General features: G+C 51.9%; 1 protein-coding gene across 1 annotated transcript; it reads left to right on the top strand.

Annotated features, from left to right (window-relative positions):
- Nucleotides 1–11,000: 11,000 nt before the first annotated feature.
- On the top strand, nucleotides 11,001–26,231 carry LOC138740871 (ras and Rab interactor 2-like; the record flags this gene model as incomplete). The annotated part of the gene is made up of 10 exons (XM_069894115.1): nucleotides 11,001–11,213; nucleotides 12,724–12,903; nucleotides 13,718–13,838; nucleotides 14,045–14,117; nucleotides 14,777–14,868; nucleotides 16,497–17,459; nucleotides 18,015–18,320; nucleotides 21,460–21,591; nucleotides 22,762–22,925; nucleotides 23,639–26,231. Coding segments are annotated over 10 exons (2,607 nt in total), but the record flags the coding sequence as incomplete, so codon positions are not given.
- Between the last annotated feature and the right edge of the window lie 575 nt (nucleotides 26,232–26,806).

Genomic DNA, 26,806 nt, shown 5'->3' with positions numbered 1-26,806 from the left:
TTCACCAAATATCAACTAACTTCACATCTATCATCATATTAGTCACATAAACCACCATCTTAAAACAAAATTCAAATCTCATTAAGCATTGTACAATTCAATTTTAGTACTCTTCCACCATTTTTCCCTTTTACTCTTAAATAGTTATCCAATAAAAGCTCCAATACCACATTTAAATATCCCCAATCATTACGTTAAAATTCAGATATCCAAATAATAAAAACACATCTACAACGAAATCTATATCTTCAACAAATGGAGCATAAACCACAAACAAAATTCAAGCCTCATTAAGAATTGTACAATTCAATTTATAACTTTCACCATTATTCCCTTCGTTCTATAACTAAAATAGCAAAATAATATACATTAAAATTACCACTCCTTTCACCTTAAAGTTAAAGAAAAAATATATTAAAAAAAACTTATCCATCCCATTCACATTTAAATTTCAGATATTCCTTATCTACTGAATAAACTTTACAAAAAAAACCACATAAATTTTTAGTTTTTTAAACAATCAAATGCTTTTTTTTTATATATTTAAACAAAAGAAAAACCCTTCACTCTTTAATCTAATAATAGAAAAAAAAGGAAAAAAAAACGGGTAGGAGGTTAAAAAATACCCCCTCCCGTCTAAACCGCGCAATGCGGTAACTCCCAAAAAAAAATGGGTGTGAGATAACTCACACGAAGCAGATGACTTTCAGGAAATAGTGCCTATCCAGTTCTCTCCCCCAACTCTCACTTCATCTTAAACTAACATCATCATTATTTAATATCCCATTTTTTTTTTAAAAATTAGAAAAAAAAGGACAACTCTTTTAATAAGCTCCAACTGCCAAGTCACCATTACAACCATTCCTTCTTGGAGCACGGCTCTTTTCTTCCATCTCTTGTCTCCTTAGAGATCGCAGCGGACTATGTCTCTGTTGAAACTGAGTGATTGGCAGCTCTTGAGCAAATGCTATAGCTTCCTTTGGAGAATCAAAGAACTTTGGTTGGCAACCATCTTGAAAAACCTTCAAAACAGCTGGATATCTAAAGGTTGCCTTATAACCTTTCTTCCACAACAACTCATTAGCAGGATTGAATTCCCGTTGTTGGAACATAACTTCTTGACTCAAATCCGCATAGAAGAAAACTCGATTATTTTGAATCATCAAGGGTGATTTTTCTCTTGTGCATTTCTAATAGCCACTCGTAAAATTATTTCTCTGTCGTAATAATTCAAGCAATGAACCAAAACAGGTTTTGGACTTTGACCTGAAATAGGTCTTCTACGCAAGGCTCTGTGAGCACGTTCCAGTATTATACCTTCCGGGAAATGTTCTTGACCCAACACCTGCAGAATCCATTCAGTAAAAAGTTTTCTTGGCCAAGCTGGTACTTTCCACCCCCCCCCCCCCCCCCCCCCCACAGGGTGCACTCCAAGTCACAGATTTGGCATTCCGTGATTCGAAATGGGGACCTTTTTTCAGACTGGGGATTCGGGATGGGATCCGCGTCCCCGACCGGGGATTGGGGGTGGGCTCCGCATCACGAATTGGGGATTGGGGATGGGCTCCACGTCACAGGCTGATGATTCTGGGATTTCGGGAGCAGGAGAGTGTTCCCTGGCCACGGCAGGAAGTCTGGGGTCGGGTCCTGCTAGATTGACACCGAGTCAGTCCCCTCGAGGAGTCAGACGTGTGAGGCGAGAAGAGGAGGTGAGGGACTGGCAACATGAGATGTACCGGGACACATTTGGGCCTCAGCCTCTGCATTTTTGTTCACTGAACTGAAGGTAGAGAACACAGACAATGGAGGATTAACAGGCATTGAGAGAAGTGTAGTCTTCTCCGGGACACAGCGCAGTCTTTGTGAGGGGAAGGTCATGCCTCACAAGACTAATCAAGTATTTTGAGGATGAAGGTAAGGACGGTGGATGCGTATGTGTGGATTTTGGTGCCCAAGATGGCGGTGTCAATGCTGGGCAGCACATCACCAGGGATTGCAGACTCCAGGGGAGCTGTGGACTGCCGCAGGGCGCTAGAATCAGGGAGAATGGCCCCTTACATTAAGAAGGAGAAGCAGAGGAGACAAGCCTACAGGTCAGTGACCACAGCAGCTGACGGACACCCACTGGCGGTCGGCGACCCGCACAGGTGCTGGACAATCTGGTAAATTGGATCGGCCAGTTTGCAGATGACACCACGATAGGAGTCGTGGACAGCAAAGAAGGTTTTCGAATCTCGCAGGAGGGGATCTGGACCAGCTGGAAAAAGGGGCTAAAAAATGGCCAATAGAGTTTAATACAGACAAGTGTTGCATTTTGCAAGTACAAACCAAGAAAGGACATACACAGTGAACGGTCGGGGACTGAGAAGTGCAGTAGAACAGAGGGATCTGGGAACACAGATACATAATTCCCTGAAAATGGTGTCACAGGTGGACAGGGTTGTAGAGAGAGCTTTTGGCACGTTGGCCTTCATAAATCAAAGTATTGAGTACAAGAGTTGGGATGTGATGGTAAAGTTGTACAAGACATTGGTGAGGCCAAATTTGGAGAATTGTGTGCAGTTTTGGTCACCGAACTACAGGAAAGATATCAATAAGATGGAAAGAGTGCAGGGAGGATTTACTAGGATTTTATATATTTTTTTAAAATTTAGACATAACGGTACGGCAACAGGCCATTCAGGCCCATGAGTCCGTGCCGCCCAATTACACCCCATTAACCTACAACCCCCGGTACGCTTCGAACTGTTGGAAGAAACAGGATTCCTCGGGGGGCGGGTGGGGGGGGAACCCACGCAAACACAGGGAAAACATACAGACTCCGTACAGACAGCACTGGGTTCAAATAGACTGCGTTCTGTGTCCCAGCTCAGGATGTTGCCGGAATATCAGGAACCAATTTACAGGGAAAGTTTAAACAGGTGAGAACTTCATTCCCTGAATGAGTGGAGATTTGATGGAGGTATTTAAAATTATGAGGGGGACAGACAGAGTAACATATATATATAACATAACATAGTGGTAATTCTGCTCCCTGGGATGGCCCTTTCCTTTTCATAATTATCGCCCGAGCACGTGTTTGACATCACGTGTGACCCCGAGATTCTTTTCCTGCGGGCCAGGCTGAACGACCACTTCTCAGCAGACCTAAAGAACTCCACTTGGGAAGATCAAGCGCCTGTGGAAATGAATAAAGGAATGTAAACAAACTTTGGGGGGAAAAAAGTCCATGAAATGCAAAAGAAAGAGTCCTTAATCTGATTAGGAGATCCCTTTGCTCCGTCCACATCAGTGACTGCTATCTCCCAGGGGCCAACCACTTCAATTCTGCGCCGGCGTGTCTGTCCACAGCCTCGTACCCAGGCCACCCATAAATTTTCTGTCTGGGCCCTCCCCAGCTGGGCATTGTTAACATCGACATCTCCGGCCTCTGCTGGCCCACTCCCTGCTCCTTTCCCTCCGTCCCCTTCCCTCTGGCTCTCCACCCCCTTCAGTCACAGAGCCGTCCCCCCTCTGTTTACTCCTGTGCCCTCCCTCCCATATCCACCAATTACCTACTGCCCATGGGACCGCGCTCCTCCCCCCCCTCCACCCCTTTTGTCTTGGCGCCTGCCAACATTCTGTCCACACCTTGATGAAGGGCTTGAGCCCGAAATCTTGGTTCTGTATCTTTGCTGTGTAAACCATGGGGTTTGACTTACTGATTCGTGTTTTTACTCTGAGTTTGTTATTGAGGAGTCAGTGGTGCCCAACTGTTCCTGAACCTGGTGATGCAAGTCACAAGATCCAGGAGCAGAAGGAGGCCCTTCGGCCTGTCAAGTCTGCCCCACCATTCTAATGATGAGTGGATCCCACCCCCCGCTTCCCGGCCTTCTCCCTTTGACTTGTCAAATAGCAGACCATCCCTGCCTTAAATAAATGTCCTGGCTTCCACGGCCACTTGAGGCAACAAGTTCTACTGACTCACCACCCTCTGGCTAGCCTTGCGTCCCCTTCCCTAACAGCACCAGTGAGGACGGAGCGCACGGCTGGGTGGTTCAGATCCTCAATGGTTGCAGCTGCTCTCCCGGCGGCGGCGTTTCCCTCGTTAATGGTGAGGGAGGGGTTTTGCCCGTGACGTCCTGGGCTGCATCCACTCACCTTTGCAGGGCTTTATGCTCAGGGGTATTGGTGTTCCCCTGCACCAGACCGTGATGCAGCCAGTCAGCACACTTCCTCCTGGTGCCCATCTCATCCCTCTTGGTTGTTTTCTTGATAACTTTATTTATATTCAATAATAGATCATACATATTTTATCCCATAATACCCCCCTCCCTATCCCTATTCCACCCCCACGCCCTTACTAATCGACCCCAAAAAGAAGAAAAAGAAATAAATGGAGAATAGTTAAGATAATACTTTTAAACGTGTCATGGTTGAGGACCACACCACCCATACATGGAAAAATATTTTGAGAATGAGGACACATCCAATCCATATACGGGCTTCAAACTTTCTAAAAAAAAATAATTATTATTTTGCAAATTGCTCTTTATCTCGTTATATAAATGACCTAATCTCCACGTGCCATCGTTGAATATTAATCTCATTCTTCCAAGTAACTGCTAAACATTTCCAAGGCCAGCCTCGGGAAAGCAACCTGAGATTTATCTAATTTCAATTCTGAACACAGTGATTTAATGTCACCCAACAGAAACATTGGAGGGTCTAAATTAATTTTAAATTTAAACATAACTTCCAGAAATTCTTTAATTTTATCTCTCAGTTGTTTTCCAACCAATTTCCCCGAAGCAAGATCTCGCAAAGCAGCAACGGCCGAGATTGACTGACCCAGATCATTATTACCAGAAAAACTCAAGTTCACATTCATCAACCAATTGTGCCAGAACAACCTAACAAAACAGTGCTCTCCGGTCTGCAATGGAAAACATGCAGACACACTTACGATATAACACACATTTGGGCAAACAATACCCTACTGTATTAAAGTAGTTCCTATCAATAAACAGAAGAGTCATGGAAGATTTGAATGAACAGTTCTTTTGGTCGTTCAGCATCCTCACTGCCCGTGGGAAGAAGCTGCTCCTTGGCCTGGTGGTGCTGGCTCTGATCCTCCTGGATCTCTTCCCCCAACAGGAGCAGCTGAAAGACACCATGTGCGGTGGGTGGAAGGGGGCCCTCGATGATTTTGTGAAACCTCTTCAGACAACGATCACATGTTGATGGGTGGGGGAGGGAGACCCCAGTGATCCTCTCTGCTGCCCTTACGGTCCTGTGGATGGACCTCCGATCCATTTCTCTGCAGTGACTGGACCCCCACAGCGATGCAGCCAGCCATGACACTCTCGATAAAGGCTCCTGTAGAAGGTGGACGTGACATTGGCCAGTAGCCTCACCCGACTCAATCTTCCCAGATGACTGGATGTTGATATGCGAAGATAGTCCGGCTAAAATTGTGAATGTGTGATTGGTTTGTTAGAATTTTATTCAACAATTATATTTAACCCCAAAGAAATTGAAGAAATTTAAATACGTCACTTCAGATTTATGCTTTAGATGGCATAAGGAAGTATTCGGTTTGGCTATGTGAGATGGCTAAAACCTTTCTGGAATAAAATTAAAGAATTTTATGGAAGTTATGTTTAAAATTCCATTTGACCCTATGATATTTTTATTGGGCAATATTAAATCATTGTGTTTAGAGTTAAAATTAGAGGTTAGCCTTAGCAGTAACGAGGAAACGCCTTGCAGTTACATCAGACTCAATTGAATATTCAGCATTTGCACGCGGAGATGAGGGCATGTCTCCCATTAGAGGAGAAAACATATCATTCACAAAATAATTATCCTATTTTTGTTAAGGTTTGGAGCCCATACATGGATTGGATGCGTTCTCATTGTTAAAACATTTTCCCGTACATGGGTGGTGTACACACACCCGAATGTATTGCTTTAATTATTCTCCATCTTTTTTATTGGGGTAGTTTGGGGGGGGGGGATTTATGGGGTAAAATATGTACTGCATTGTATTTTGATTATTAATTATAAATAAAGTTTTCTAAAAAAAAAGGAAGTGCAGTCTCTGTTGCACCTTCCTGACAAGTGGGGAGATGTTGAGGGTCCACGACAGGTCACTGAGTGAACTCTAAGGAACTTGGTGTCTCCACTCTCTCCATCACAGAGTTGTTGATGTGTACTTGAGGGTGGTTGTACCTGGTCCTCCTGACATCCACGATCATCTCATTCATCCTGTCCTCTTTGAGATTCAGGTTGTTCCCCTCACACGACATGGCAAGATCTTCCACCTCGTCCCTGTAGAGTGACTCACCAGTGTTGCCAATGAGGCCAATGACAGTCGTGTTGTCAGCAAACTCGATGGCCTTGTTGGAGCTGGACCAGTCGTGGGTCAACAATGTGAACAGGAGCGGGCTGGGCGCACAGCCCTGAGACGCGCCAGTGCTCAGCATTGATGGTGTGCGACATTCTGCTGCCAACCCTGACAAACTTTCTGTGGGGAATTCTGGAATCCAGTTGCGGAGAGGGGCGTCGAGGACCAGCTCCTCCACCAGCATCTCGGGTGTGATCGTGTTAAAAGTCGAGCTGAAGTCGCCTGGCATGTGAAACATCGATCTCCAGGTGAGTCAGGACCAAGTGGAAGGGACAAGGCTGTAGCATCATCAGTGCAATGGTTCCACCTGTAGGAGAACTGAAACAGGTCCAGCATCCCTGGGAGGTTCGCTTCGATACATTCCACCACCAGATGCTCGAAGCATTTGAAAACTGTGGAGGGCAGTCGTCATCGAGGCCTGTTACCGTCGCCATCCTTGGGAGGATGGGAACTCCGGGTTTCCTCCTTCCAGAGAAGCCAATAAAGACAGCACCTTGGCTTGATGTCCCAATCGCTTCAGGGCATCGGAACCAGGGGAGAAGAGGGTGACTTGGATTTAAATAAAAACACAAAACTGGACTAACTCAGCAGATCAAACCCTGCCCTTTACATAGCAAAGATAAATGTACATCCCTTCATCAAGGTACCTGTTGGACCAGCTGAGTTTCTCCAGCACTGCCTCTACTTTGACCACGGGGTCCACAGACCTCGGTGACTTGGATCCTGAGATTCGGCTGGACTAGTCGAGAGGCTGTGACTAACCTGGATCTCAGTCAGACCTGTACTACAGCAGCCCCATGTTTGATTTAATTTTGTAAGGTGCCCTCCATAATGTTGGGATTGTGACAGAATATATAGATATGTTTTGGGGAGATAAATTTGGGCAGGGTTTGTTAGTGTAGGACACATACAAACACTTTAAAACAGATTTTATTGGAAATACTGGAGCTCTGTTTGTGCAAGACATATCAGCCCCATAGCCTTTGCAAGAGCTTTGGAGAGTGCCCAAGAGACTTCACTAATGGATTGTTGTTTACAAAAAGGCAACAGATGAAAGAGTTGGTCAGAGCCGCTGCTGTCTGGAAGGGAACTTTCTGTTCTAAGAGGGTCATGTGGTTTTTCAAGCAGAGAGAGTCAAACAGACTTTCTGTCTGTGTGTGTGTGTGTGTGTGTGTGTGTGTGTGTGTGTGTGAGAGAGAGAGAGAGAGAGAGAGAGAGAGAGAGAGAAAGAGATCAGTTCTACAGTGTTACAGACAGTAACAGCAGCTGGGACTGGAACAGGACAAGTTGGCAAGCTTGTGGAAAACCCCATTTGGAAGACAGGTTGTGAGTGCTTAGTTCAGCCTAATCAAAGCCCTTGTGGTTCATCCAAGAGGAGAGGACTGCTGCGTAATGTTTCACTTGGAATAAGAGAAACAAAAAGGCACTCTGTGGTGTCCTAAAAGAAAGAGGTTATCATCTGGAGAACCCTGACGAGGCAAGTTTCTTTGGCAAGATACTGAAGTGGCTGATTAAAAAAAGGAATCAATTGTGAATGTCCTGAAACAATAAATCTCTCTCTGAAAACTGACAAGAATCTTCCTGAGCAGTAACTATTTACCTTTCAAGCACCAAAGCCTTTTCAAATGTTAAATTCTGTGCATAGTATAAGAATTGCCTGCAACCAGTGAACTTGGAGGAATGAAAAGTGAGATTGGACTGTGAACTAAAGAACTTTTCTGAATTTACACACACATGCACCTAGAATGAGAAGGGTTAGGTTAGTTAAGTCAATAGTGATAAGTTAAAGTGTCATTCTGTTTTCATGTTTAAAGATAATTAAAAGCAACTTTTGTTTAAGTTGTAACGGTGACAGGTCTGTAGAATGTATGGATGCCATCTACCTTGCCTGATAAATGAAGCCCAACTGCATTTATTGTCGTGGTGGTGGGAGTTGTCACTGCTGTTGAAATTTCTTCCTTTTCCATAATGATTCAAATTCATTGAATCTTAACGTCGAGGTCACCAATTTGTAGCAGCTACTATGGTAGATGCTACTAAATAAAGGCAAACACACACAAAGGTAGTCAACTCAAGACTGGTTTATTGCAGACATACACAGACCTTTTATTCCCTGCCTGTTAATGAGCTCGTTAGGTTAAAGCTATGAGCCATTAGTGCCCCATACCTTTAGGCAGGGTCTTCATCTGATCCACTCGCTGAACTTTGGTGCCCAGCACTGTTAGCCCGCGATGTGTCAGTTAAGTCTGTGAACTGATGGTGGCAGTTTGCAATACCGCGCTGTGTGCCCACTACAAAGTAACCATTGTCTTTGTGGATATTCATTGTTGTTGGGTTTTGGGGTCCTCTGGGCTCATAACAGGACCACTATTTTCTCATTTGTTTGCCGCTGTGCTTCCACAGTTTGAAATTTGTCAATAAACAATTCACATGTGATTGAAGTGCATATTCCAGGTTTTATTCGATTATTTGTAGACCTTTTGGTTTGGCCATGCAGAAATCACAGCCCCCCTCATTTTAGGGGATCTTTGGCCTCTTGGTTGTTTGCGAGGACTCAGGGAGGTCTCGTTGCTTCATTGGTGAAGGTAGGAGAGAGCTGGGCAAAACTTTTAAGTCTGTAGTTTTCAAAATGAGGCCCAGAGTTGGGCCAGTGAAAGCCAAAGAGTCTGGAAAACCGTGAGAGATGTCACCCAAACCTTAGGAGGACCAAAAATCAACTCATTGGGAACAACATTAAGAAGAAAGAACATCCTGGTGAGCTCAGTAATAGCAAACGGACTGGTAATCAAGGAAGCCCCCCCCCCTTACTGCTGATAACAGAAGATCTCTCATCATAACGAAGACAAATCCCCAAATGCATGCCTGGCAGATCAGAAACACTCTTCAGGAGGCAGGTGTGGACGTGCCAACGACTACTGTCCGCAGAAAACTTCATGAACAGAATTACAGAGGCTACACGCTGCAAGATGCCAACCAGGAGTTCGCTGCAGAATCAGAACGGGCCAACATGACAGTTTGCCAGGAAGTATTTAGAAGAGCCTGCAGAATTCCCAGGGGAAAGGGTCTTGTGGACAGAACCTGTATCAGAGCGAGGGCAGGAGCAAGAGTGTGGGGGGACGTAAGGAACCGCCCAAGGTCCAAAGCCAATCCCAACGTTCTCCACTGTTGGCATCCTGCAGCGTGGAAGGGGTAGGTGGCAAAACGACCGAGGAGGATGCAGAGGCTGGGGGGTGGTTGGTGAGGGCAGGGAGGGGGAGGGGAGGGGGAGGGGGAGGGGGAGGGGGAGGGGAGGGGGAGGGGGAGGGGGAGGGGGAGGGGAGGGGGAGGGGGAGGGACCGGGGCAGGTGAATAACTTGAACTAAAAGACATTTGGAGGGATTCATGGAGAGAGAACATTGATTGGTGTCTGGGCTAGCATGGAGCAGTGGAGCTGGGGGAGGTGGGGATTCTAATTCATTTCATTTGGCCGTGACCTCTCCCTCTGCGCTCGGAAGGGCTTCCCCGAGAGCCGGTCCCTATCCCAGCCCGATCCCGGGAATAGCGCAGGGAGTAACACCTTTTTTTCTGCCGGCTTCAACGCCTGCGCACTGCTCCCAGCTGCCGGCAGCGGCGCAGGGTGTTCCTCCGCCCGGCTGTCGCGCCTGCGCATTTCCCCTACGGTCGGCCGAAGTTGCCGGACATTCCCAGGGAGAGGATCGCAGGGCGGAGAGAACCCCCCCGGCCGGGCAGGTGGGTCTGGGATGGGACAGAGGGCCGGCTGAACCCCGCTCCCATTCCCCCCGGGGAAAAGCAAGGGGCAGGGGGGCTTCCGCAATGGGACAGGAGAGAGGGAAGAGAGGGGAGAGGGGGAGGGCGAAGGAGTAATGGAGAGAGTGAGGGGGAGGGAGGATGGAAGGAGGTAGAGAGACTGAGGGAGAGAGGGGGAAAGAGAAAGAGTGGGAAGGGAGGGGGGAAGGAGTGAGAAGGAGGTCGAGAGAGTGAGGGGAAGGGAGAGAGGGGGAAGGAAGGAGGGAGAGAGTGAGGAGGGAGAGGGAGAAAGAATGGAAGGAGGGAGAAAGAATGGGAGGGGAGAGAGAAGGAGCAATGGAGAGAGGAGAGGGATTGAAGGAGGGAGAGGGGAGAAAGGAGAGAGGGAGAAATGGGAAGGCGAGAAAGAAAACGAGGGAGGAGGGAGGGAAGGAGAGAAGAGTGAGGGTGTCAGATGGAGAGGGAGGAAAGGGAAGGAGAGTGGGGGGCAGATGGCAGTGGGAGGGGAGACTAGGTAAACCAAGGGGATGGGGGGATTTGGAGCTGTTACTGTATATGTTCCATATTTTCTCCCTCTCTCACTCTTTCTGTCTCTTTGTATGTGTCTCTTTCTTCCACCCCCCCCCCCTCCCCCGCACTCTACCTTCCCTCTGGCCCTGTCTCACCACTGGGAATCTGGAATTCAAATTCCCATCTGAGGTGGGGGTGGGGGGCACTGAAATGCTCTACACCTCCCAGGCCTTGCATAGGAACCAATTGGCCCATCCAACCAGCCTAGCTCTCCCCCAACACCTGGCACATTTCCACCAATTCCCTCCTCCCTTTGGTTCCTGACTGCCCTTTCAGGAATTAAACCCCTCTTGTTCCCTCTCTCCCACCCCATACACAGACACATCCACGGACCCTCGCTGGGGGGGCACAGGTCCCACACCCACGGACCCTTGCTGGGGAGGGACGGGCCCCACACCCCAAGACCCTCGCTGGGGAGGGACGGCCCCCACACCCCGGGACCCTCTCTGGGGAGGGATGGGCCCCACACCCCGGGACCCTCGCTGGGGAGCGACGGGCCCCACACCAGGTAGGATTTGGCCATACTCTCATGCGGTTTAGATAATTTTTCTGTCTTGCGGTGAAGACCGGGCCCAAATTTCCTTCATGTTGTTACCTGCTAGAGGTGGGAGCGACAAGGCCTGTGCCAGGTTGCCATGGAATCAGCAACCTAATCTGAGCCTTGAGCCACCCACGTTGGGAAGTGTTTACTCATAAACGATGACAGAACTCTGCCCTGGGTCATGTCGAACTCAGCCCCTCCTTTCCTCTCCTGGCTCTCCACTCTGTTCCTTCACACCCACTGCCATCTGGCCACCAAAATTGTCTCTTCGTGGTTCATTTCAGTTCCCAGAACAGCCAGTTGCATGGAATGTCTGGCAAAATTCCCCAGGGCAAATCCCACTGGTGTGGGATTTTCTTGGCCGAGATGCGGTTGGGTCCCTTCGTGAACGTGAGGCCTTGGGCCTCAGTCTGATCCCATAGAACACTACAGCACAGGCCAATCGACCCTAATAGTCTGTGCCAAAACATCATTCCTCCAGCCCACTGACCTGCTCCCAATCCGTAACCCTCCAGACCCCTCCCATCCATGTATCTATCCAATTTATTCTTAAAATGTAAGAGTGGGCCACCACTCTCCGGGTGAAGAATTTCCCCTTTCACCCTAAAGCCATCTCCCCTCGTATTTATCTCCCCTAATTTAAGTGGAAAGAGCCGACTCGCATTTACTTTGTCGAGCCCTCTCATAATTTTGTAAACCTCCATCAAATCTCCCCTCATTCTTCAACACTCCAAGGAATAAAGTCTATACCTGTTTAACCTTTCTCTGTAACTCAATCCCTGAAGTCTGGGCAACATCCTAATAAATCTTCTCTGCCCTCTTTCTATCTTTTTGATATCTTTCCTGTAGTTCGGCAACCAGAACTGCACATAATCCTCCAAATTTGGCCTCACCAATGTCTTATACAACTTTACCATTAACTTCCTAGCTCTTGTACTCAATACTTTGATTTATGAAGGCCAAGATGCCAAAAGTTCTCTCTACAAACCTGACTATAGGTGATGTCACTTTCAGGGAATTATGTATTTGTGTTCCCAGATCCCTCTGTTCTTCCACACTCTTCAGTGGCCAACCAGAAAATGGGGGGAATGGGTGCTACACACTGACCCTCACTGGAGAGGACAGGTCCCATGCACACTCACCCTTACTGGGGAGGACGGGTCCCACACAGACTGACCCTCACTGGGAGGACATGTCCCCCACACACTGACCCTCACTAGGAGGACGGGTCCCACACACTCTGACCCTCACTAGGGGGGGGGAAGAACGGGTCCCAAACACACCGACCCTCACTTGGGGATGAGTCCCACATATACTGGGGGACAGTCCCAGAAGAGGTGGGGTCTGTGGGGAGTGTGGGGGTGAATGGGAAGGGGGTGGGGAGGTGGTGAATTGGAATGGGGGGTGAACGGGAAGGGTTGTGGAGGTGAATGGGATGAGGTTTCAACATGCCTCGTTGACCCCCCCTCCCCCACAGTATGCTGGACTACCCCTGTACGATGCCCCTGATACCCCTCCCTGCGTGCAAACCAGCCACAAACCCTCTCTGACCAAGGTCAGCATCCTGGACCGTCTCATCTTCACCCACTCCGTGTGGCTACAGCTCAGCATGAACTCGGCGACATCCCTCCACATCCTGCAACGGGAAAAGCCCGGGGTGAGTAACCAGAAACTCCCTTCCCTTCCATACTCCCCAACTGCCAGATGCAGTCATTGCGGTTCATCTGTGAACAATCCAGACAGATATCCCATGCATAGCTCCACAAGCAACAAATCAAGTGAAAAGCAGTGCAGGGTTTTGTCTGTAAATTTTTAAAAATTTAAATTTAGACATTCAGCATGGTTTCGTCCCACAAGTCCAATTAACCTTCAACTCCCAATACATTTTGAACAGTGGGAGGAAACCGGAGCCCAGCATCCCATCGGCCTTCTTAACTATCCTATCAACCTGTGTGGTGACCTTGAGGGGTGTTATGGATTTGGTCCCTCTGTTCATCCACACTCTCAAGTAACCGACCATTAACCTTCTGGTTCGACCTTCCCAAATGCATCACCTCATGCTGATTTGGATTGAACTGCATCCGCCACTTCTCCGCCCAACTCTACGTCCTGTTGTAAAACCTAAAGCTGGTTGCACTGGGACAAGTCACCTGGAGATGGTGGAAACCCTACCCCAGTGGTGGACGGGGTGGTATCTGTAGCCCTGAACGGCTTTGATCTCGGTGAGTTACACAGATGCAGGAGAGGGTGGTCTGTCCCCTTGCAACCTAGTACATGTTGGGCAGGCTCTGAAGGGGGCTTTTGGCCATTCTCACAACATCCAGGTCCGTGACTGGGTCTGAGGGTTCCACACAGATGTCCCGTGGGCCGGACTGGGTCTGTGGCAGAGGTCATGAGACTTGTCTGAGGGGGGGAGGTAGTGGGGTGAGGGATTAAACACTGACCCACCCCCCCACACTCTCCTGTTACAGACCTTCCTGGTACGGACATCGGCCACATCGCAGCGCAAGGTCTTGTCAGTCCGTGTGCCCGACCACAGCGACCCCTCCTTCGTGCAGGACTTCCTCATCAATGAGGACAGCGGCAGCACCCGTGAGTGCGTGGCACGCGCCTTCGCTGGGCCTGCGCATCGGTTCGTGTATGCGGCATGTGCTGGGGAGGAACTGGGACTGCACTAGGGTGTGTATGCATCTGCGCTGGGGTGCGGTTGGCGCTACGCTGGGGTGAGTGTGGGGTGTGCGCTGGTGATGATGAGCCTGTGTGCACTGACCTCTGACCCCTGCCCTCCCCTCTCTCAGCTTTCTCATTGGAAGGGTCGACCGTGGCCTTCGAGGATCTTTTCCACCTCATCTCCTTCTACTGTGTCAGCAGGTGAGTCCCTTCCTCCTCCCTCCTTTCCACCTCACCCTCTCCCCTCCTCCCCTATCTCCTTCCTTCCTCTCCTCCTTCCCTCACCCCCCTCCCTCCTCCTCCCTCTCCTCTACCCCACTGCCCCTCCTCCCCTTGACCCCTCCCTCCCTCCCCTACTTCACCCCTCTATCCTCCTCCCCCTCACTCCCCCTTGCCCTACCTCCCTCCTCCCCTACCTTCCTTCCCCCTACCTCCTTCCTTCCCCCTCCCTCCTCTCCTCCCCCACTCCCCCTCCTCCCCTCACTCCCCCTTCTCCCTCTCCCTCCCTTCCTTCCCCCACCCCTTCTCCCTCCCCACCTTCCTGCCACCCCTCCTTCCCTCACTCCCCCTTCCCCACCTCCTTCCTCCCTCCTCCTCCCCCTCACCCCTTCCCTATTCCCCCTCCCCCATACCTTATCCCCCTCCACCCCCGCCTGTTCCGTCCCTGCCGGCAACGACCAGCGACGCAGGCAGACTGTCAGACGCCCTGCGCCACTGCCAGTGCCTGCTTCCCCGGGAGCACCCGTTCGGGAGAGTCTCTGGAGCTGGTGAATGGAGGAGGCAATTCTCACTCCCCACCGTCTCCCCACCTCTCTCTCTCTCTCTCTCTCTCTCTCTGCCCCCCCCCCCCCCCCCCACAGAGACATCCTCCCGTTCACGTTGAAGCTGCCTCTGGCCATCGCCAGCGCCCGCTCCCACAAGAACCTGAAGACCATCTCGCACCTCGGCATCGGTGAGTAACCATCCTGTCCCTCCCACAAGCTCTGCCGCCAACACGGGCTTGGGGATCCCTGGTGCCCGCCCACCCCCAGGGCAAAGTTTCTTGCTGTGTCGACCCCGGTACAGTGATGAGCTTTATTCGTGTGCTATGCAGCTCAGTCAGCCCAGATTTCGGAATATCAAGAGAAGGCAAATGTTATTTTTAAATTCAGTCATACAAAACGGTAACAGGCCATTCGGCCCTACGAATCTGTGCTGCTCAATTTACACCCCATTAACCTACAACCCCCAGTACGTTTTGAACAGTGGGAGGTAACCAGAGCCTTCGGGAAAACCCATGCAAACACCTTACAGACTCCTTATTGAGCCCTGGTCACTGGCGCCGGGAGAGGTTTCCAAGGACCCACTCTCTGCTGCCGCTCCGTGGAAACTCGGAGAGATATCGATAGGTTAAATGAGTGGCCGAGGGTCGGGCAGATGGGGTACAATGTGAGGTTGTCCACTTTGGAAGGAAAAATGGAAGATCAGAATATTATTTAAGCGGCAAGTGATTGCAGTGGGTGGTCATGCAGGAGGATCTGTGAGGGCTTGTGCATGAATCGCAGGAGGTTGGTTGGCAAGTGCAGCTGGGTAACAAGAAGGCAGATGGAACGTTGGCCTTCGTCGCTGGAGGGGTTGAATTTAGGAGTAGGGAGGTTCTACTGCAACTAGACAAGATCCTGGTGAGGCCGCATCTGGAGAATTGTGTGCAGATCTGGTCTCCTTACTCGAGGAAGGATGGACTGGCTTTGGGGGCGGTGCAGAGGAGGTTCACCAGGTGGATTGCAGGGATGAGGGATGTCGGCCTATGAGGAGAGATTGAGTGGCCTGGGACTGGACTCACTGGGATTTAGAAGAATGAGAGGGGGATCATTGAAATGTATAAAATTCTTAAAGGCATAGATAAGATTGAGGTAGGTAAGTTGTTCCCATGGGTGGGGGAGACCAGAACTAGGGTATGTAGCTTCAAGATCCAGGGGAGTAGATTTAGGACGGAGATGAGGAGGAACTGCTTTTCCCAGAGGGTGGGGAATCTGTGGAATTCTCTGCCTGTTGAAGCAGTGGAGATGACCTCAGTAAATAGATCTAAGACAAGGTTGGAGAGATTTTTATTGAGTTGGGGAATTAAGGGATATGGGGAAAAGGCAGGTGGGTGGAGACGAGCCGATCATTAGATCAGCTGTGATCTTGTTGAATGGCAGAGCAGGGCTTGACGGACTGGACGGCAGCCTCGTGCTCCTGTGTCTTATGTTCGATATCAGACAGTTGAGGTGGGGTTGGGTGGGTGGGGGTTGGGTTGAGTGCGTGAGGGTTGGGTTAGGGTTGGGTGGGTGGGAGCAGGGTGGGGGTTGGATGAGGATTGGGTTGTGGAGGGGAGTTGGGTGGGGTTGGGGCTGAATGGGTGGGAATTGGGTGGGCGTTAGATGGAGGTGGGTAGGGGTTGGGTTGAGAGGGTGGGGTTGGGCTGGATCTTCGAGGTGGTGGGACAAGGACCTTGTTGACCCCCTGGACTCACTGACCCCTCCTCCCTGTCCCCTCCTCCCTTCACCCCCTCCCAACCCCCTCCCTCCCAACCCCCCTCAACTTCCCTCCCTCCCACAGAGTTCTGGAACTCGACCCTCAACATCCACCTGGCCCCTGAGCAGCAGCCGGAGGAGGGGGGCGACGTCCCTGCCACCAAGTGTGGGGGTCCCAAGGGTCTGGAGAGGGAGGTGGGTCACCTGCGGACCCGGCCCCCGGGGGAGGTGTGCTTCACCACCCCCAACGGGGCCCTCTGCTTCCTCAATCCCCTCTTTGGCCTCGAGGCCCCCTTCTCCAGCGGGCGGCGGCGCCAGTTTCAGAAGAGCTTCAAGGTGCGGGTATCCACTGAGAACTCCAGCCCCCTCTCCCCTCCCTCCCAGCCCCCTCCCCCTGTTCCTCTCCCTCTTGCCCCAGCCCCCGGCCCAGAGCCAGACCCCACGCCGGGCCAGGACCTTCCCCCTCGCTCTGGCGAGGCCTCCTACAACCTTCCGCGGCTGGACCCCACGGCCCCCTCCTGCATCAGGAACAAGGCCTGGGGACGGTCAGTTGACAGCGAGACCTATAGGGTGCCGGCCCAGGCAGAGCCCAGCCGACCTCTGGCCCCACCGGCAGAGGCCCGCTTGGGCAGCCCACAGGATGAACGAGCTCCAGGCTTACCTCTGCGGGCCCCTTCTCGCCTCGTCAGGGGCCTGACCAACCACTCCTTCAGCAGCCATGAGGAGGAGGAGGAGGAGGAGGACCCTCGAACCTTGCCCCCCAGGCCGCAGGGCGGGCATGGGATGGGCTGGGCGATGAAGATCTTCAGCAGCCCCGAGACCAGGCTAGCGAGGGCGGTGGTCCAGAGGTCCCGGGACCGGAGCACCTCCTTCGGGCGCCTGATTCAGGACTACGTGGGGCAGGTGAGGGAGGGCGGAGGGCAGTGGACCACCAACTGCCAGCTGCTAGGGTCGGTGCGCCAGTTCATCGGCTGCGCGAAGAGGGTGCTGGCGGGCGGCACTGAGCTGGAGGCCGAAGTCCTGGGGCTGGTGGAGGAGCAGGAGAGAGGTGAGTGGGTGACCGCAAGGGCCCGTTGCTATCTGATAGATCTCGTCCTTCCATGTGAGGCACTGCCCCTCTCTCATAGGCCTCGTCCTTCTCTGGTAGGCCCCATCCCTCTCCAGTAGGTTGTGACCCACTCTGGTAGACCTGGTCCCTTGCCCGAAGGCCCCGTACCTCTCGAGTAAGCCCTGTCCCTCTCTGGTGAGCTCTGTCCCTCGCCACCAGGCCCTGATGCTCTCCGCGAGGGAGCATTATCCCACACTTGAGAACTTGTCTCCCCTCTATCTCTCTCTCTCTTTCTCCCCCCCCCACCTCTGCTTTCTCTCCCCCTTCTCTCTCCTCCCTCTTTCTTCCCCCCCACTCTCTAATTCTCCTCCCACCCCCACCCCCACAGGCCAGGGTTTCTCTCCCCACAGACTGGGGTCCCCCTCTCCCGCAACAGACCAGGGTCCCCCTCTCTCCTGCTGAACATCTCACTGGTGTATGGGACTCCACCTCCACTCACGCTGTGCGCCCCCTGCCCTTCCCCCCACCCCCACCCTTCCCTGCTCCCCCCCACAGACTGGGTCCTGGAGATGGCCTTGCACAAGTGTGTACTGAAGCCCCTGAAACACACCGTGTACTGCAGCCTGCGAGAGTTCCACACCGCAGACGGTTCACTGCTCCAGCTGCAGGACAACATCCAGCAGTGCCGACAAGCAGGCAGCCTCAGACTGGAGGTCAGAGTCAGTCCCCTGGACCCTGGGACCCTCGACAAGATCAAGCTCCAGTTCAGACGGATGCAGAAGGCCTACTCCCCTGTCAAAAAGGTGCACTACCTGCTGCAAGTCTGCAAAGTGGTTTACGAGTGGCTGCAGACATCACAAGGTTTGTCTGACCCTCCCTCTGCACCATTCTATCACTCAGCCCCCCCGGGGTCAGACACAAAGTGAAGCTCCCTCCGCACCATCCGCACCATCCCTTCACTCACCCCCCGAGGTCAGACACAGAGTGAAGCTCCCTCCGCACCGTCCCATCACTCACCCCCAGGGGTCAGACACAGGGTGAAGCTCCCTCCACACCGTCCTGTCACTCACCCCTGGGGTCAGACACAGAGTGAAACTCCCTCTGCACCGTCCCATCGCACACTCCTGGGGTCAGACACAGAGTGAAGCTCCCTCTGCACCGTCCCGTCACTCACCCCCCGGGGTCAGACACAGAGTGAAGCTCCCTCTGCACCGTCCCATCACTCACCCCCAGGGGTCAGACATAGGGTGAAGCTCCCTCCACAACATCCCGTCACACACTCCCGGGGTCAGACACCGAGTAAAGCTCCACGAAGGGTGGTGGGCTCCTCAATGATTGTGGGGAATTGAGGGTCACTGGGAATGGGCTGACAGGTCGATCTGAGTCCTTGTCCAGGGACTAGCAAGCTTGACGGCCTGCTCCTGTCATGTTCTGGATGCGCGCCATGCTCCAGATCTCTCTGCTCCCGATGCGGAGGAAGTGGGGGTGGAGGGGGTGGTGGTGGGAGGGTGGAAGATCACTGCTCATAGAACATAGAAGACTACAAAACTGGTCAGGCCCTCGATATGCTGACCCATATATTCATACCAATATTTTTTTAAATGAAACCCTCTATTTTTCTTCCATTCACGTTCCTAAGAGTCTCTTAAACGCCCTTAATGTTCCAGCCTTAACCACCACCCCCGTCAAGGCATTCCAGTCCCCCACAACTCTCTGTGTAAAAACTTACTCCTAAACTTCTCTCCCTTCACTTTGAACAGACGTTCTCTGGGGTTTGCTGATCCCACCCTGAGAAAAAGGTGCTGGCCGTCCACCCTGTCAACACTTCTCAGAATCTTGACAACCTTGATAGTCTCCTCTCGTCCTTCTTCACTCCAAAGAGAAAAGTCCAACATTGCCTCATGAGACTTGTTCCCCAATCCAGGCAACATCCTGGTAAATCTCCTCTGCCCCCTCCACAGCTTCCACATCCTCCCTGTAATGGAGAGACTATAACTAAACACAATGCTCCACTTGAGGTCCCACCAGGGCCTGATAAAGCCTTTACATCACCTCCCTGCTCTTCTATTTTCATACTCTGGATGTGAATTCACAACCCCATTTGGACTCATCCACCATGAGGTAGCCCTGACACCCTGGAACCAGTCTGATAGATCTGCGTGGTGTCTTATTTGTGGAAAGTTCCCCATTTTTCGGGCAAGGAGAATACAACTGTATTCGAGGTGTGGGCTCCCCCAGCCTCTAGACCAATATGCCGTTGACCTTTACAGTTGTATGTTGTCCCTGTACGTTGTCTCTCAGGAAAACTCACCCAGCTCCACTTCAACAAGATCTGATCTCTCACCACCTAATTAATCAATCCCCTGCTCTCAGAACATTACAGCATGGTGCAGGCCTTTCAACGATTATGTTGTGTCAGCCCATGAAAAAACCTGCCAAGAGAACAACTAACCCCTCCCTACCCGTAACCCTCAATTTCTCTTCCAGCCTCCACCACCCCCCCCCCCCCCCCCACCCCAGCAAGGCCTTCCAGGATCCCACAACTCTCTGTGTTTTTAAAAAAAACTTCCCCCTGACATCTCCCTTAAACTTCCCTCCCTTCACTTTGTACAGACGTCCTCTGGTGTTTGCTGATCCCGCCTGGGAAACAGGTTCTGGCTGTCCAACCTGTCTACGCCTCTCAAAATCTTGTCAACCTCTATCAAATCTCCTCTCATCCTTCTTCACTCCAGAGAGAAAAGTCCCAGTTCTGCCAACCTCGCCCCATGAGACTTGTTTCCCAATCCAGTTGACATCCTGGTGAATTTCCTCTGCCCCCTCTCCACAGCATCCCCATCCTTCCTGTAATGAGGTGACCAAAACTGGACACAATACTCCAAGTGGGGTCTCACCAGAGATTTATAGAGTTTTAACATGACCTCTCGATTCCTGAACTCGATCCCCTGACTAATTAAGGCCATCGTCCCATCGGCCTCCTTAACTATCCTATCAACCTGGGCTGCGACTTTAAGGGATTTGTATGGATTTGGACCCCAAGGTCCCTGTGTTCATCTACACGCACAAGTAACCAACCATTAACCAACCAGCCTTCTGGTTTGTCCTTCCCAAATGCATCACATCACACTGATCCGGATTGAACTCCATCTGCCACTTTTCTGCCCAACTCTTCCTCCTGTTGTAACCTTCAGCAACCCCTCCAACTTTTGTGTCATCTGCAAACTCACTGCCCCATTCTTCCGCCTCTTCATCCAAAATCACAAAGAGCTGGGGGGTGGGTGGGTCCCAGAACAGATCCCCACGGCCCCTCCACTAGTCACCAACCTCCAGACGGAATCCTTCCCGTCCACTGCTACTCTACCCGCATGCCAGTTCTGAACCTGCCCAGCCAAGGTTCCATTGATCCCATGCCCCATGACTTTCTTAACGAGTCTCTCATGGGGAACCTTGCCAAATGCCTCACTAAAATCCACATAGACCACATCTACTGCCCAACCCTCATCAATTTCTTTTGTTCCCTCCTCAAGAAATTCAGTCAGGCTGGTGAGACGTGGCCTTCCCTTCACAAAGCCATGTTGTCAATCCCTGAGTAGATTGGCCGTCTCCAAATGCTCATAGATCCTATCCTTAAGAATCCTCTCCAACAGTTTGCACACCACAAACATAAGGCTTGCCTGTCTAGAATTCCCAGGATTATCCCTATTACCTTATTTAAACATGGGGACACCTCCCCTACGGCCAAGGGGGCCACAAAGATCATCACCAGCTATCTCTTCCCTCCCCTCCAAGAGCCACCTGAGGTATATCTCATCCGGCTCCGGGGTGGGGGGGGGTTTATCAATCTTAATCCATTAATTCAGCATTGTCAAGGACACAGGCCCGGATCAAGGTACTTATCTCTGAGAGGACGAAAGCAGGGTCTCCCCCAGATCCCTTAGGGGGGCGGGGAGTGTGGTGTTTGCATGCCTGATCCACTGTCTGGGCCTGTGTTCTGTCATTACAGGGGAACCATACGGCGCGGACGAGTTCCTGCCGGCGCTGTCCTACGTGCTGGCTGAGTGTGACCTCCCTGATCTCCTTCTGGAGGTGGAGTACATGATGGAGCTGTTGGACCAGAGCGAGCTGATCGGGGAAGGTAGGAGGCACAAAGCGGGGGAAAGGGGCTCGGATCCTTCACCTCATTCCCTCCGTCCTTGCCCTCTCTGTTGGCCCTCCCTCCCTCCCTCACCACTGGCCCACTCCTCCACAAACTCCCTCTCCTCCTCACTCTCCCCTCCCCATCTCCTCAAATTCTCTCATCCCTACCCCTCTCCAAACTCCCTCACCCCTCCCTCCCCTCCTCACACTCTCCACCCCTCCTCTTCTCCCCTACCCTTCCCTCATCACTCACTCTCCCCATCCCCTCAAACCCTTTCGTCCCTATCCCTCTCCCCACAAACTTACTCATTCCCTCCTCACTCTCTCCCCATTTCCACAAACCCTCATTCCACCACCACTCCTCACTCACCCCTCCTCCACAATTCCTCACTCCTACCTCTCCTCCTCACTCACTCTCCCCTCCTCCTCAAACCCTCTTGTCCCTACCCCTCTCCCCTTCACAAACTCCCTCTCCCCTCCCCTCCTTCTAACTCCCTTGCCCCGTCCACTCACCCTCATCCTTCCTTACTCCCTCGCCTCCTTCCTCCTCCACAAATTCCCTCGCCCCTTCCCCTCCTCCTCATTCCCTCACCCCTTCCCCTCCTCCTCATTCCCTCGCCCCTTCTCCTCCTCCTCATTTCTTCGCCCCTTCCCCTCCTTCACAAACACCCTCCCTCTCCTCCACCAACTCCCTCACTACCGCCAGCCTCCCACTCCCTCATACCCCTCTACAAACTCCCTCACCCCTTCCCCCCCCCCCATCTGGGTCCACCCTCCAAATACCTCCCCTCGCCCCTACCTGGTGGAACATTTCAGGACGTCCTGTGGAGATTCAGGACAGCCGTGGGAGTAGGGTGGAGGAGAGACATTCCCAGCAGGAAGGGTTGTCGCGCATAGAGAGGGTTGGGGTCCCCCACCCCCCCGGGAGGAACAGGAGCAGACTGGCCCTGAGCAGAGGAGCCGAATGTCTGTTGCAGCCCTAGCTGCCTTCATCCCTCTCCCCCCACTCGGGAAGGAGACCATGGCCTCTCCATCCTCTCCTTGACACTGCCAACTCTCAATACATACTATTGGTCAGAGGGAAGGAGAGTCCTGAACGGCCCTCGTCAACTAGGAACGAGGTGGCTCTGTATCCCAAAGAGGTGTTAACCCCCACCCCTTCCTGCAGGTGGTTATTACCTCGTCAGCTTCTACACGAGCATGTTCGAGCTGCAGAACTACCATAACACTCAGCCGACCTTGGAGATTACTAGCGAGATCAGACACTCCCTGAAACAGTGGCACCATAGACGGAGAATGTGTGAGCCCATGCCTTCAGCCAGCGACTTCCAGGTCAGTGGGGGGGACAGAGAGCTTCAGTCCTGGCCTGCTCGAGGACCCCGATGGTTCCTTCTGACAGGAAAAGCCCAAAGCCTCCTCCAGGGCCTGTGGAGGCCTTGACTAGCCTGGTCTCGAGGGGGCTTGTGGGGAGGTGGGGGGGGGGAGGAGGCCTGGTGCGCTGCGGGAAGCCGCCGCACAGAACTCTGGATGCTGTCTGTGTTGAGTTTGCATGTTCTCCCTGTGACTGGGTGAGTTGTTCCTACAATGTACAGGGTTAATTGGACTCCTTGGTGTGTGGGTGAGGGGGGAAAATCCCCAGAGGGGAGGTGAAGAGAGACGAATGGGACTGGGGTGGACGAGGAGGGGCAGTGAGGAGGGAGGGTGGAGAGGGGTGAGGAGAGAGGGTGGAGAGGGGTGAGGAGAGAGGGTGGAGAGGGGTGAGGAGAGAGGGTGGTGAGGGGTGAGGAGGGAGGGTGGTGAGGAGGGAGGGGGTTGAGGAGGGAGGGGAAGAAGGAGGGGGTGAGGAGAGAGGGCATGAGGAGGGTGGGAGTTGAGGGGTGAGGAGGGAGGGGCAGTGAGGAGGGAGCATCACAGGGGCTTTTAACTACCCTCCGACCCCAGTTTGTGGGATCTTCCTCTGCCGCGGTTGCAACTAACTGGATCAGGAGCGTGCCATCCAAGCTGAGTTGGAGCTGATCCGAATTCTTCCTCTCCCTCCTGGTCAGAACTTTGTCCGCGTAGCCTACCAGGATCCCGAGCACGGCTGCACGGCCAAGACCCTGGTGGTGGAGCAATCTGACACGGCAGCTGATCTGTGCCGGCTGTGCGCCGAGAAGTTTAAGGTGGCCAACCATCGGCAACACGGCCTGTACCTGGTGGTGGATGACCGGTGCCGGGCCCTACCTGCCCACATTCATCCCCGCCTCATCCAGGCTGAGCTGCAGGCCCAGGGGGGGCCCGGCTACTACTACTTCGTCTACCGTCCCGTCGAGGAGGGGGCGCTGGCCGAGGCCCAATGCAAGCTCCAGCGGGAAGACGCCGTCGACCTGGATGACGGCCCAGTGCTCACCCACCATGCTGGACCCTAGGAAGGCCTTCCAGGACAGTAGACAGGGTGGGTGGCAGGCCTTCTGGCCCGTGAAGCCTACCTGTGTATGAGGGATTTTTTTTGAATCTATTTTTTTATGCACTTCCAAGATTGTGTATATTATTGAGCGGGAAATGCACGTAAATGCCCTTTCCTGCATAAAGGTAGCACACGGGAGGCGCCCTTCGCTATGTCCGTGAGTTCCGCCACCTCCTTCGCCTCGTCCCTGGCCTAATAGGCTGAGAGGCCTCTCAAGAACTGGGAATACAGATAAATAATTCCCTAATTACAGGTAGATCATAAAAAGACAAAGCCAGAGAAACTCAGCTGGTCAAACAGAATCTAGAATTTATTGTCATGCAATTTGCTCTTCAGAGCAAATATTTCAGATAAACCACCTCATCAAAATAGTGCTCGAAAAGTCGGGCAATGTTGGTGGTTCATTGATCATTCAGGGATCTGATGGCGTGGGTGGGGGGGGGGGGAAAAGCCGGGTACTTGTCTCCAGACTTTTCCCCGATGGTAGCAGAGTGAAGAGGGTGAGGCCTGTATACTTTATGGAGCCAAGGTAAAGATGCATAACCAACTTTTCAGGCTTACCTTGACAACGGGCTCAAGCCAGAAACCTTGGTTATGTGACTTTACCTTGGCTCCATAAAAGACACGGTTTGACCTGCTGAGTTTCTCCAGCATTTGGTGGTTTTACTTCAACCACGGTGTCTGCAAACGTTTGTGCTTTACTTCACAGGCAGACAGGGTTGTAGAGAGAGCTTTTGGCACATTGGCCTTCATCAATCAGAGTATTGAGTGCAGGAGTTGGGATATTATGGTAATTGGTGAGGCTAAATTTGTAGAATTGTGTGCAGTTTTGGTCACCAAACTACAGGAAAGGTATCAATAAGATTGAAAAAGGACAGAGAAGATTTACTAGGATGTTGCCCGGACTTCGGGAACTGAGTTACAGGGAAAGGTTAAACAGATACAGACTTTATTCCCTGGAGTGTTGAAGAATGAGAGGAGATTTGATGGAGGTGTTTAAAATTATGAGGGGGACAGACAGAGTAAATGTAAGTCGGCTTTTCCCTCTGAGGGTGGGTGAGATACGAATGAGAGGACATGGGTCAAGGGGGAAGGTTTAGGGGAAACTTCTTCCCACAGAGTGTGGAATGAGCTGAGGTGGTGAATGCGGGGTTGATTTTAACATTTAAGTTTGGACAGGTCTGTGGATGGGAGGGGTACGGGGGAACTACGTGCAGGTCAGTGGGACAAGGGAGAAAAATGGTTCAGCACAGACTAGACAGGCCTGTTTCTAATGTTCTACAGTTCTCTGAGCCAGAGACGAGAGGGGGTGGGGGTGTCTCATTGCTCTTCCCAGTCCTTGCTGTCTGCTAACCTCTGCCCTCCTCCCTGGTAATACCCATCTCATTCCCTTCTGCGCAACACCTGCCCCCCCATGTCCCCATCATTGGGTGCATGTGGAGACTGCAGTGGAACTCCCTGTGAAATTGGACATGCCTTTGTCTCCCCCAGTGGCATGTGTCTGAGTTTGTGTGAGCCGTGACCTCTTGGTGTGTTCAGTTGCGTTTCTGTACTTGCGTTCTCTGGGCTACATTTGGGCACATGTGTTTTGATCTTTGTGCACTTGTGTCTTTTTTGTGCTCATTTTTCTATGCATGTGAGGGTTAAGGAGGTAGACGTGTGTGTGCATGTGTCTGCGCATGTCTTTGTGTGTGTCTATGCATGTTTTTGTGTGTATGCATGTTTTTGTGTGTCTGTGTTTGTGTGTGTCTATGCATGTGTGTGTTTGCATTTCTACGTGTGTGTCTGTCTGCATGTCTACGCGTGTCTGTCTGCCTGTGTCTGTTTGCGTGTGTCTGCACATGCCTGTTTTTACGTGTGTCTGTGTATGTGCTGCATGTATCTGTTTGTGTGTGTCTACATGTGTGTTTGCGCATGCCTGTGTCTGCGTGTGTCTGTTTGCGCAAGCCTGTCTGCCTGCGCGTGCCTGCACGCTTGAGTGCGTAAATGCTTGTACCTGTGTGATTTCACTGTTGGAACTTGGAACAAACAAACTGGATACTGAGGTCAGAAATGTCTAAAACTGCTGTAGAATTTCTAATACATCTTTGGTGGTCTGGTTGTCCAGTTTCAGAGTGGGGGGTCTGCATTCGGTTTCAGCAACCTGTGTTATTAATAGAACGTGAGCTGGTCTCACAGAACTTTGCCCCTGATCGCTTATCTTTGATAATTTTGTTTGATGTGCACACAGAAGGCAGGACTAATCTCATGGCCTCACTCTGCTCTCCACAAAATCTCCCCCTATCAGGCCGACCTTGGGACTGAAACCGTCTTGCAAAATTTTGCCCTCTAAATGAGGCAATTTGATGATTGGCCCCAATTCCATGCCAACACCTTCCTGTAACAGAGCCGACAGACCAGGATTCATCTCCAGTCAGTTCAAAAATGCAAAGCATTTCATGGCAAAGCACAATTGGGAGCAGGTGTCCTGACCCCTCGTTTCTGCCTCCTAGTGTATGAAATTGCCAGCTGCCCTGATTGTAAGGGTGGGTTTGGGCAGTTGGATCGGTGTGGGACTGACACGGGGGCAGTAGGGAGAGAGTGGGGCAGTGGGATTAGTATGGAGGTGACATGGGGGGTGTGGGGAGAGAATGGGGCAGAGGGATCAGTGTGGAGACTGACAGGGGGCCATGGGGAGAGAGTATGGCAGTGGGATCAGTAAGAGATTGATCCATTTCCCCACTCAGTCCCCACTTGCCCGGCCTTCTCCCCTTAACCTCTGATGCCC

This window comes from Narcine bancroftii, chromosome 8 (genome assembly GCF_036971445.1).
Source record: "Narcine bancroftii isolate sNarBan1 chromosome 8, sNarBan1.hap1, whole genome shotgun sequence".
NCBI classification, from domain to species: Eukaryota; Metazoa; Chordata; class Chondrichthyes; order Torpediniformes; family Narcinidae; genus Narcine; species Narcine bancroftii.
Note: the sequence above shows the minus strand (reverse complement) of the source record. Positions and strands in the feature narration are given on the sequence as shown.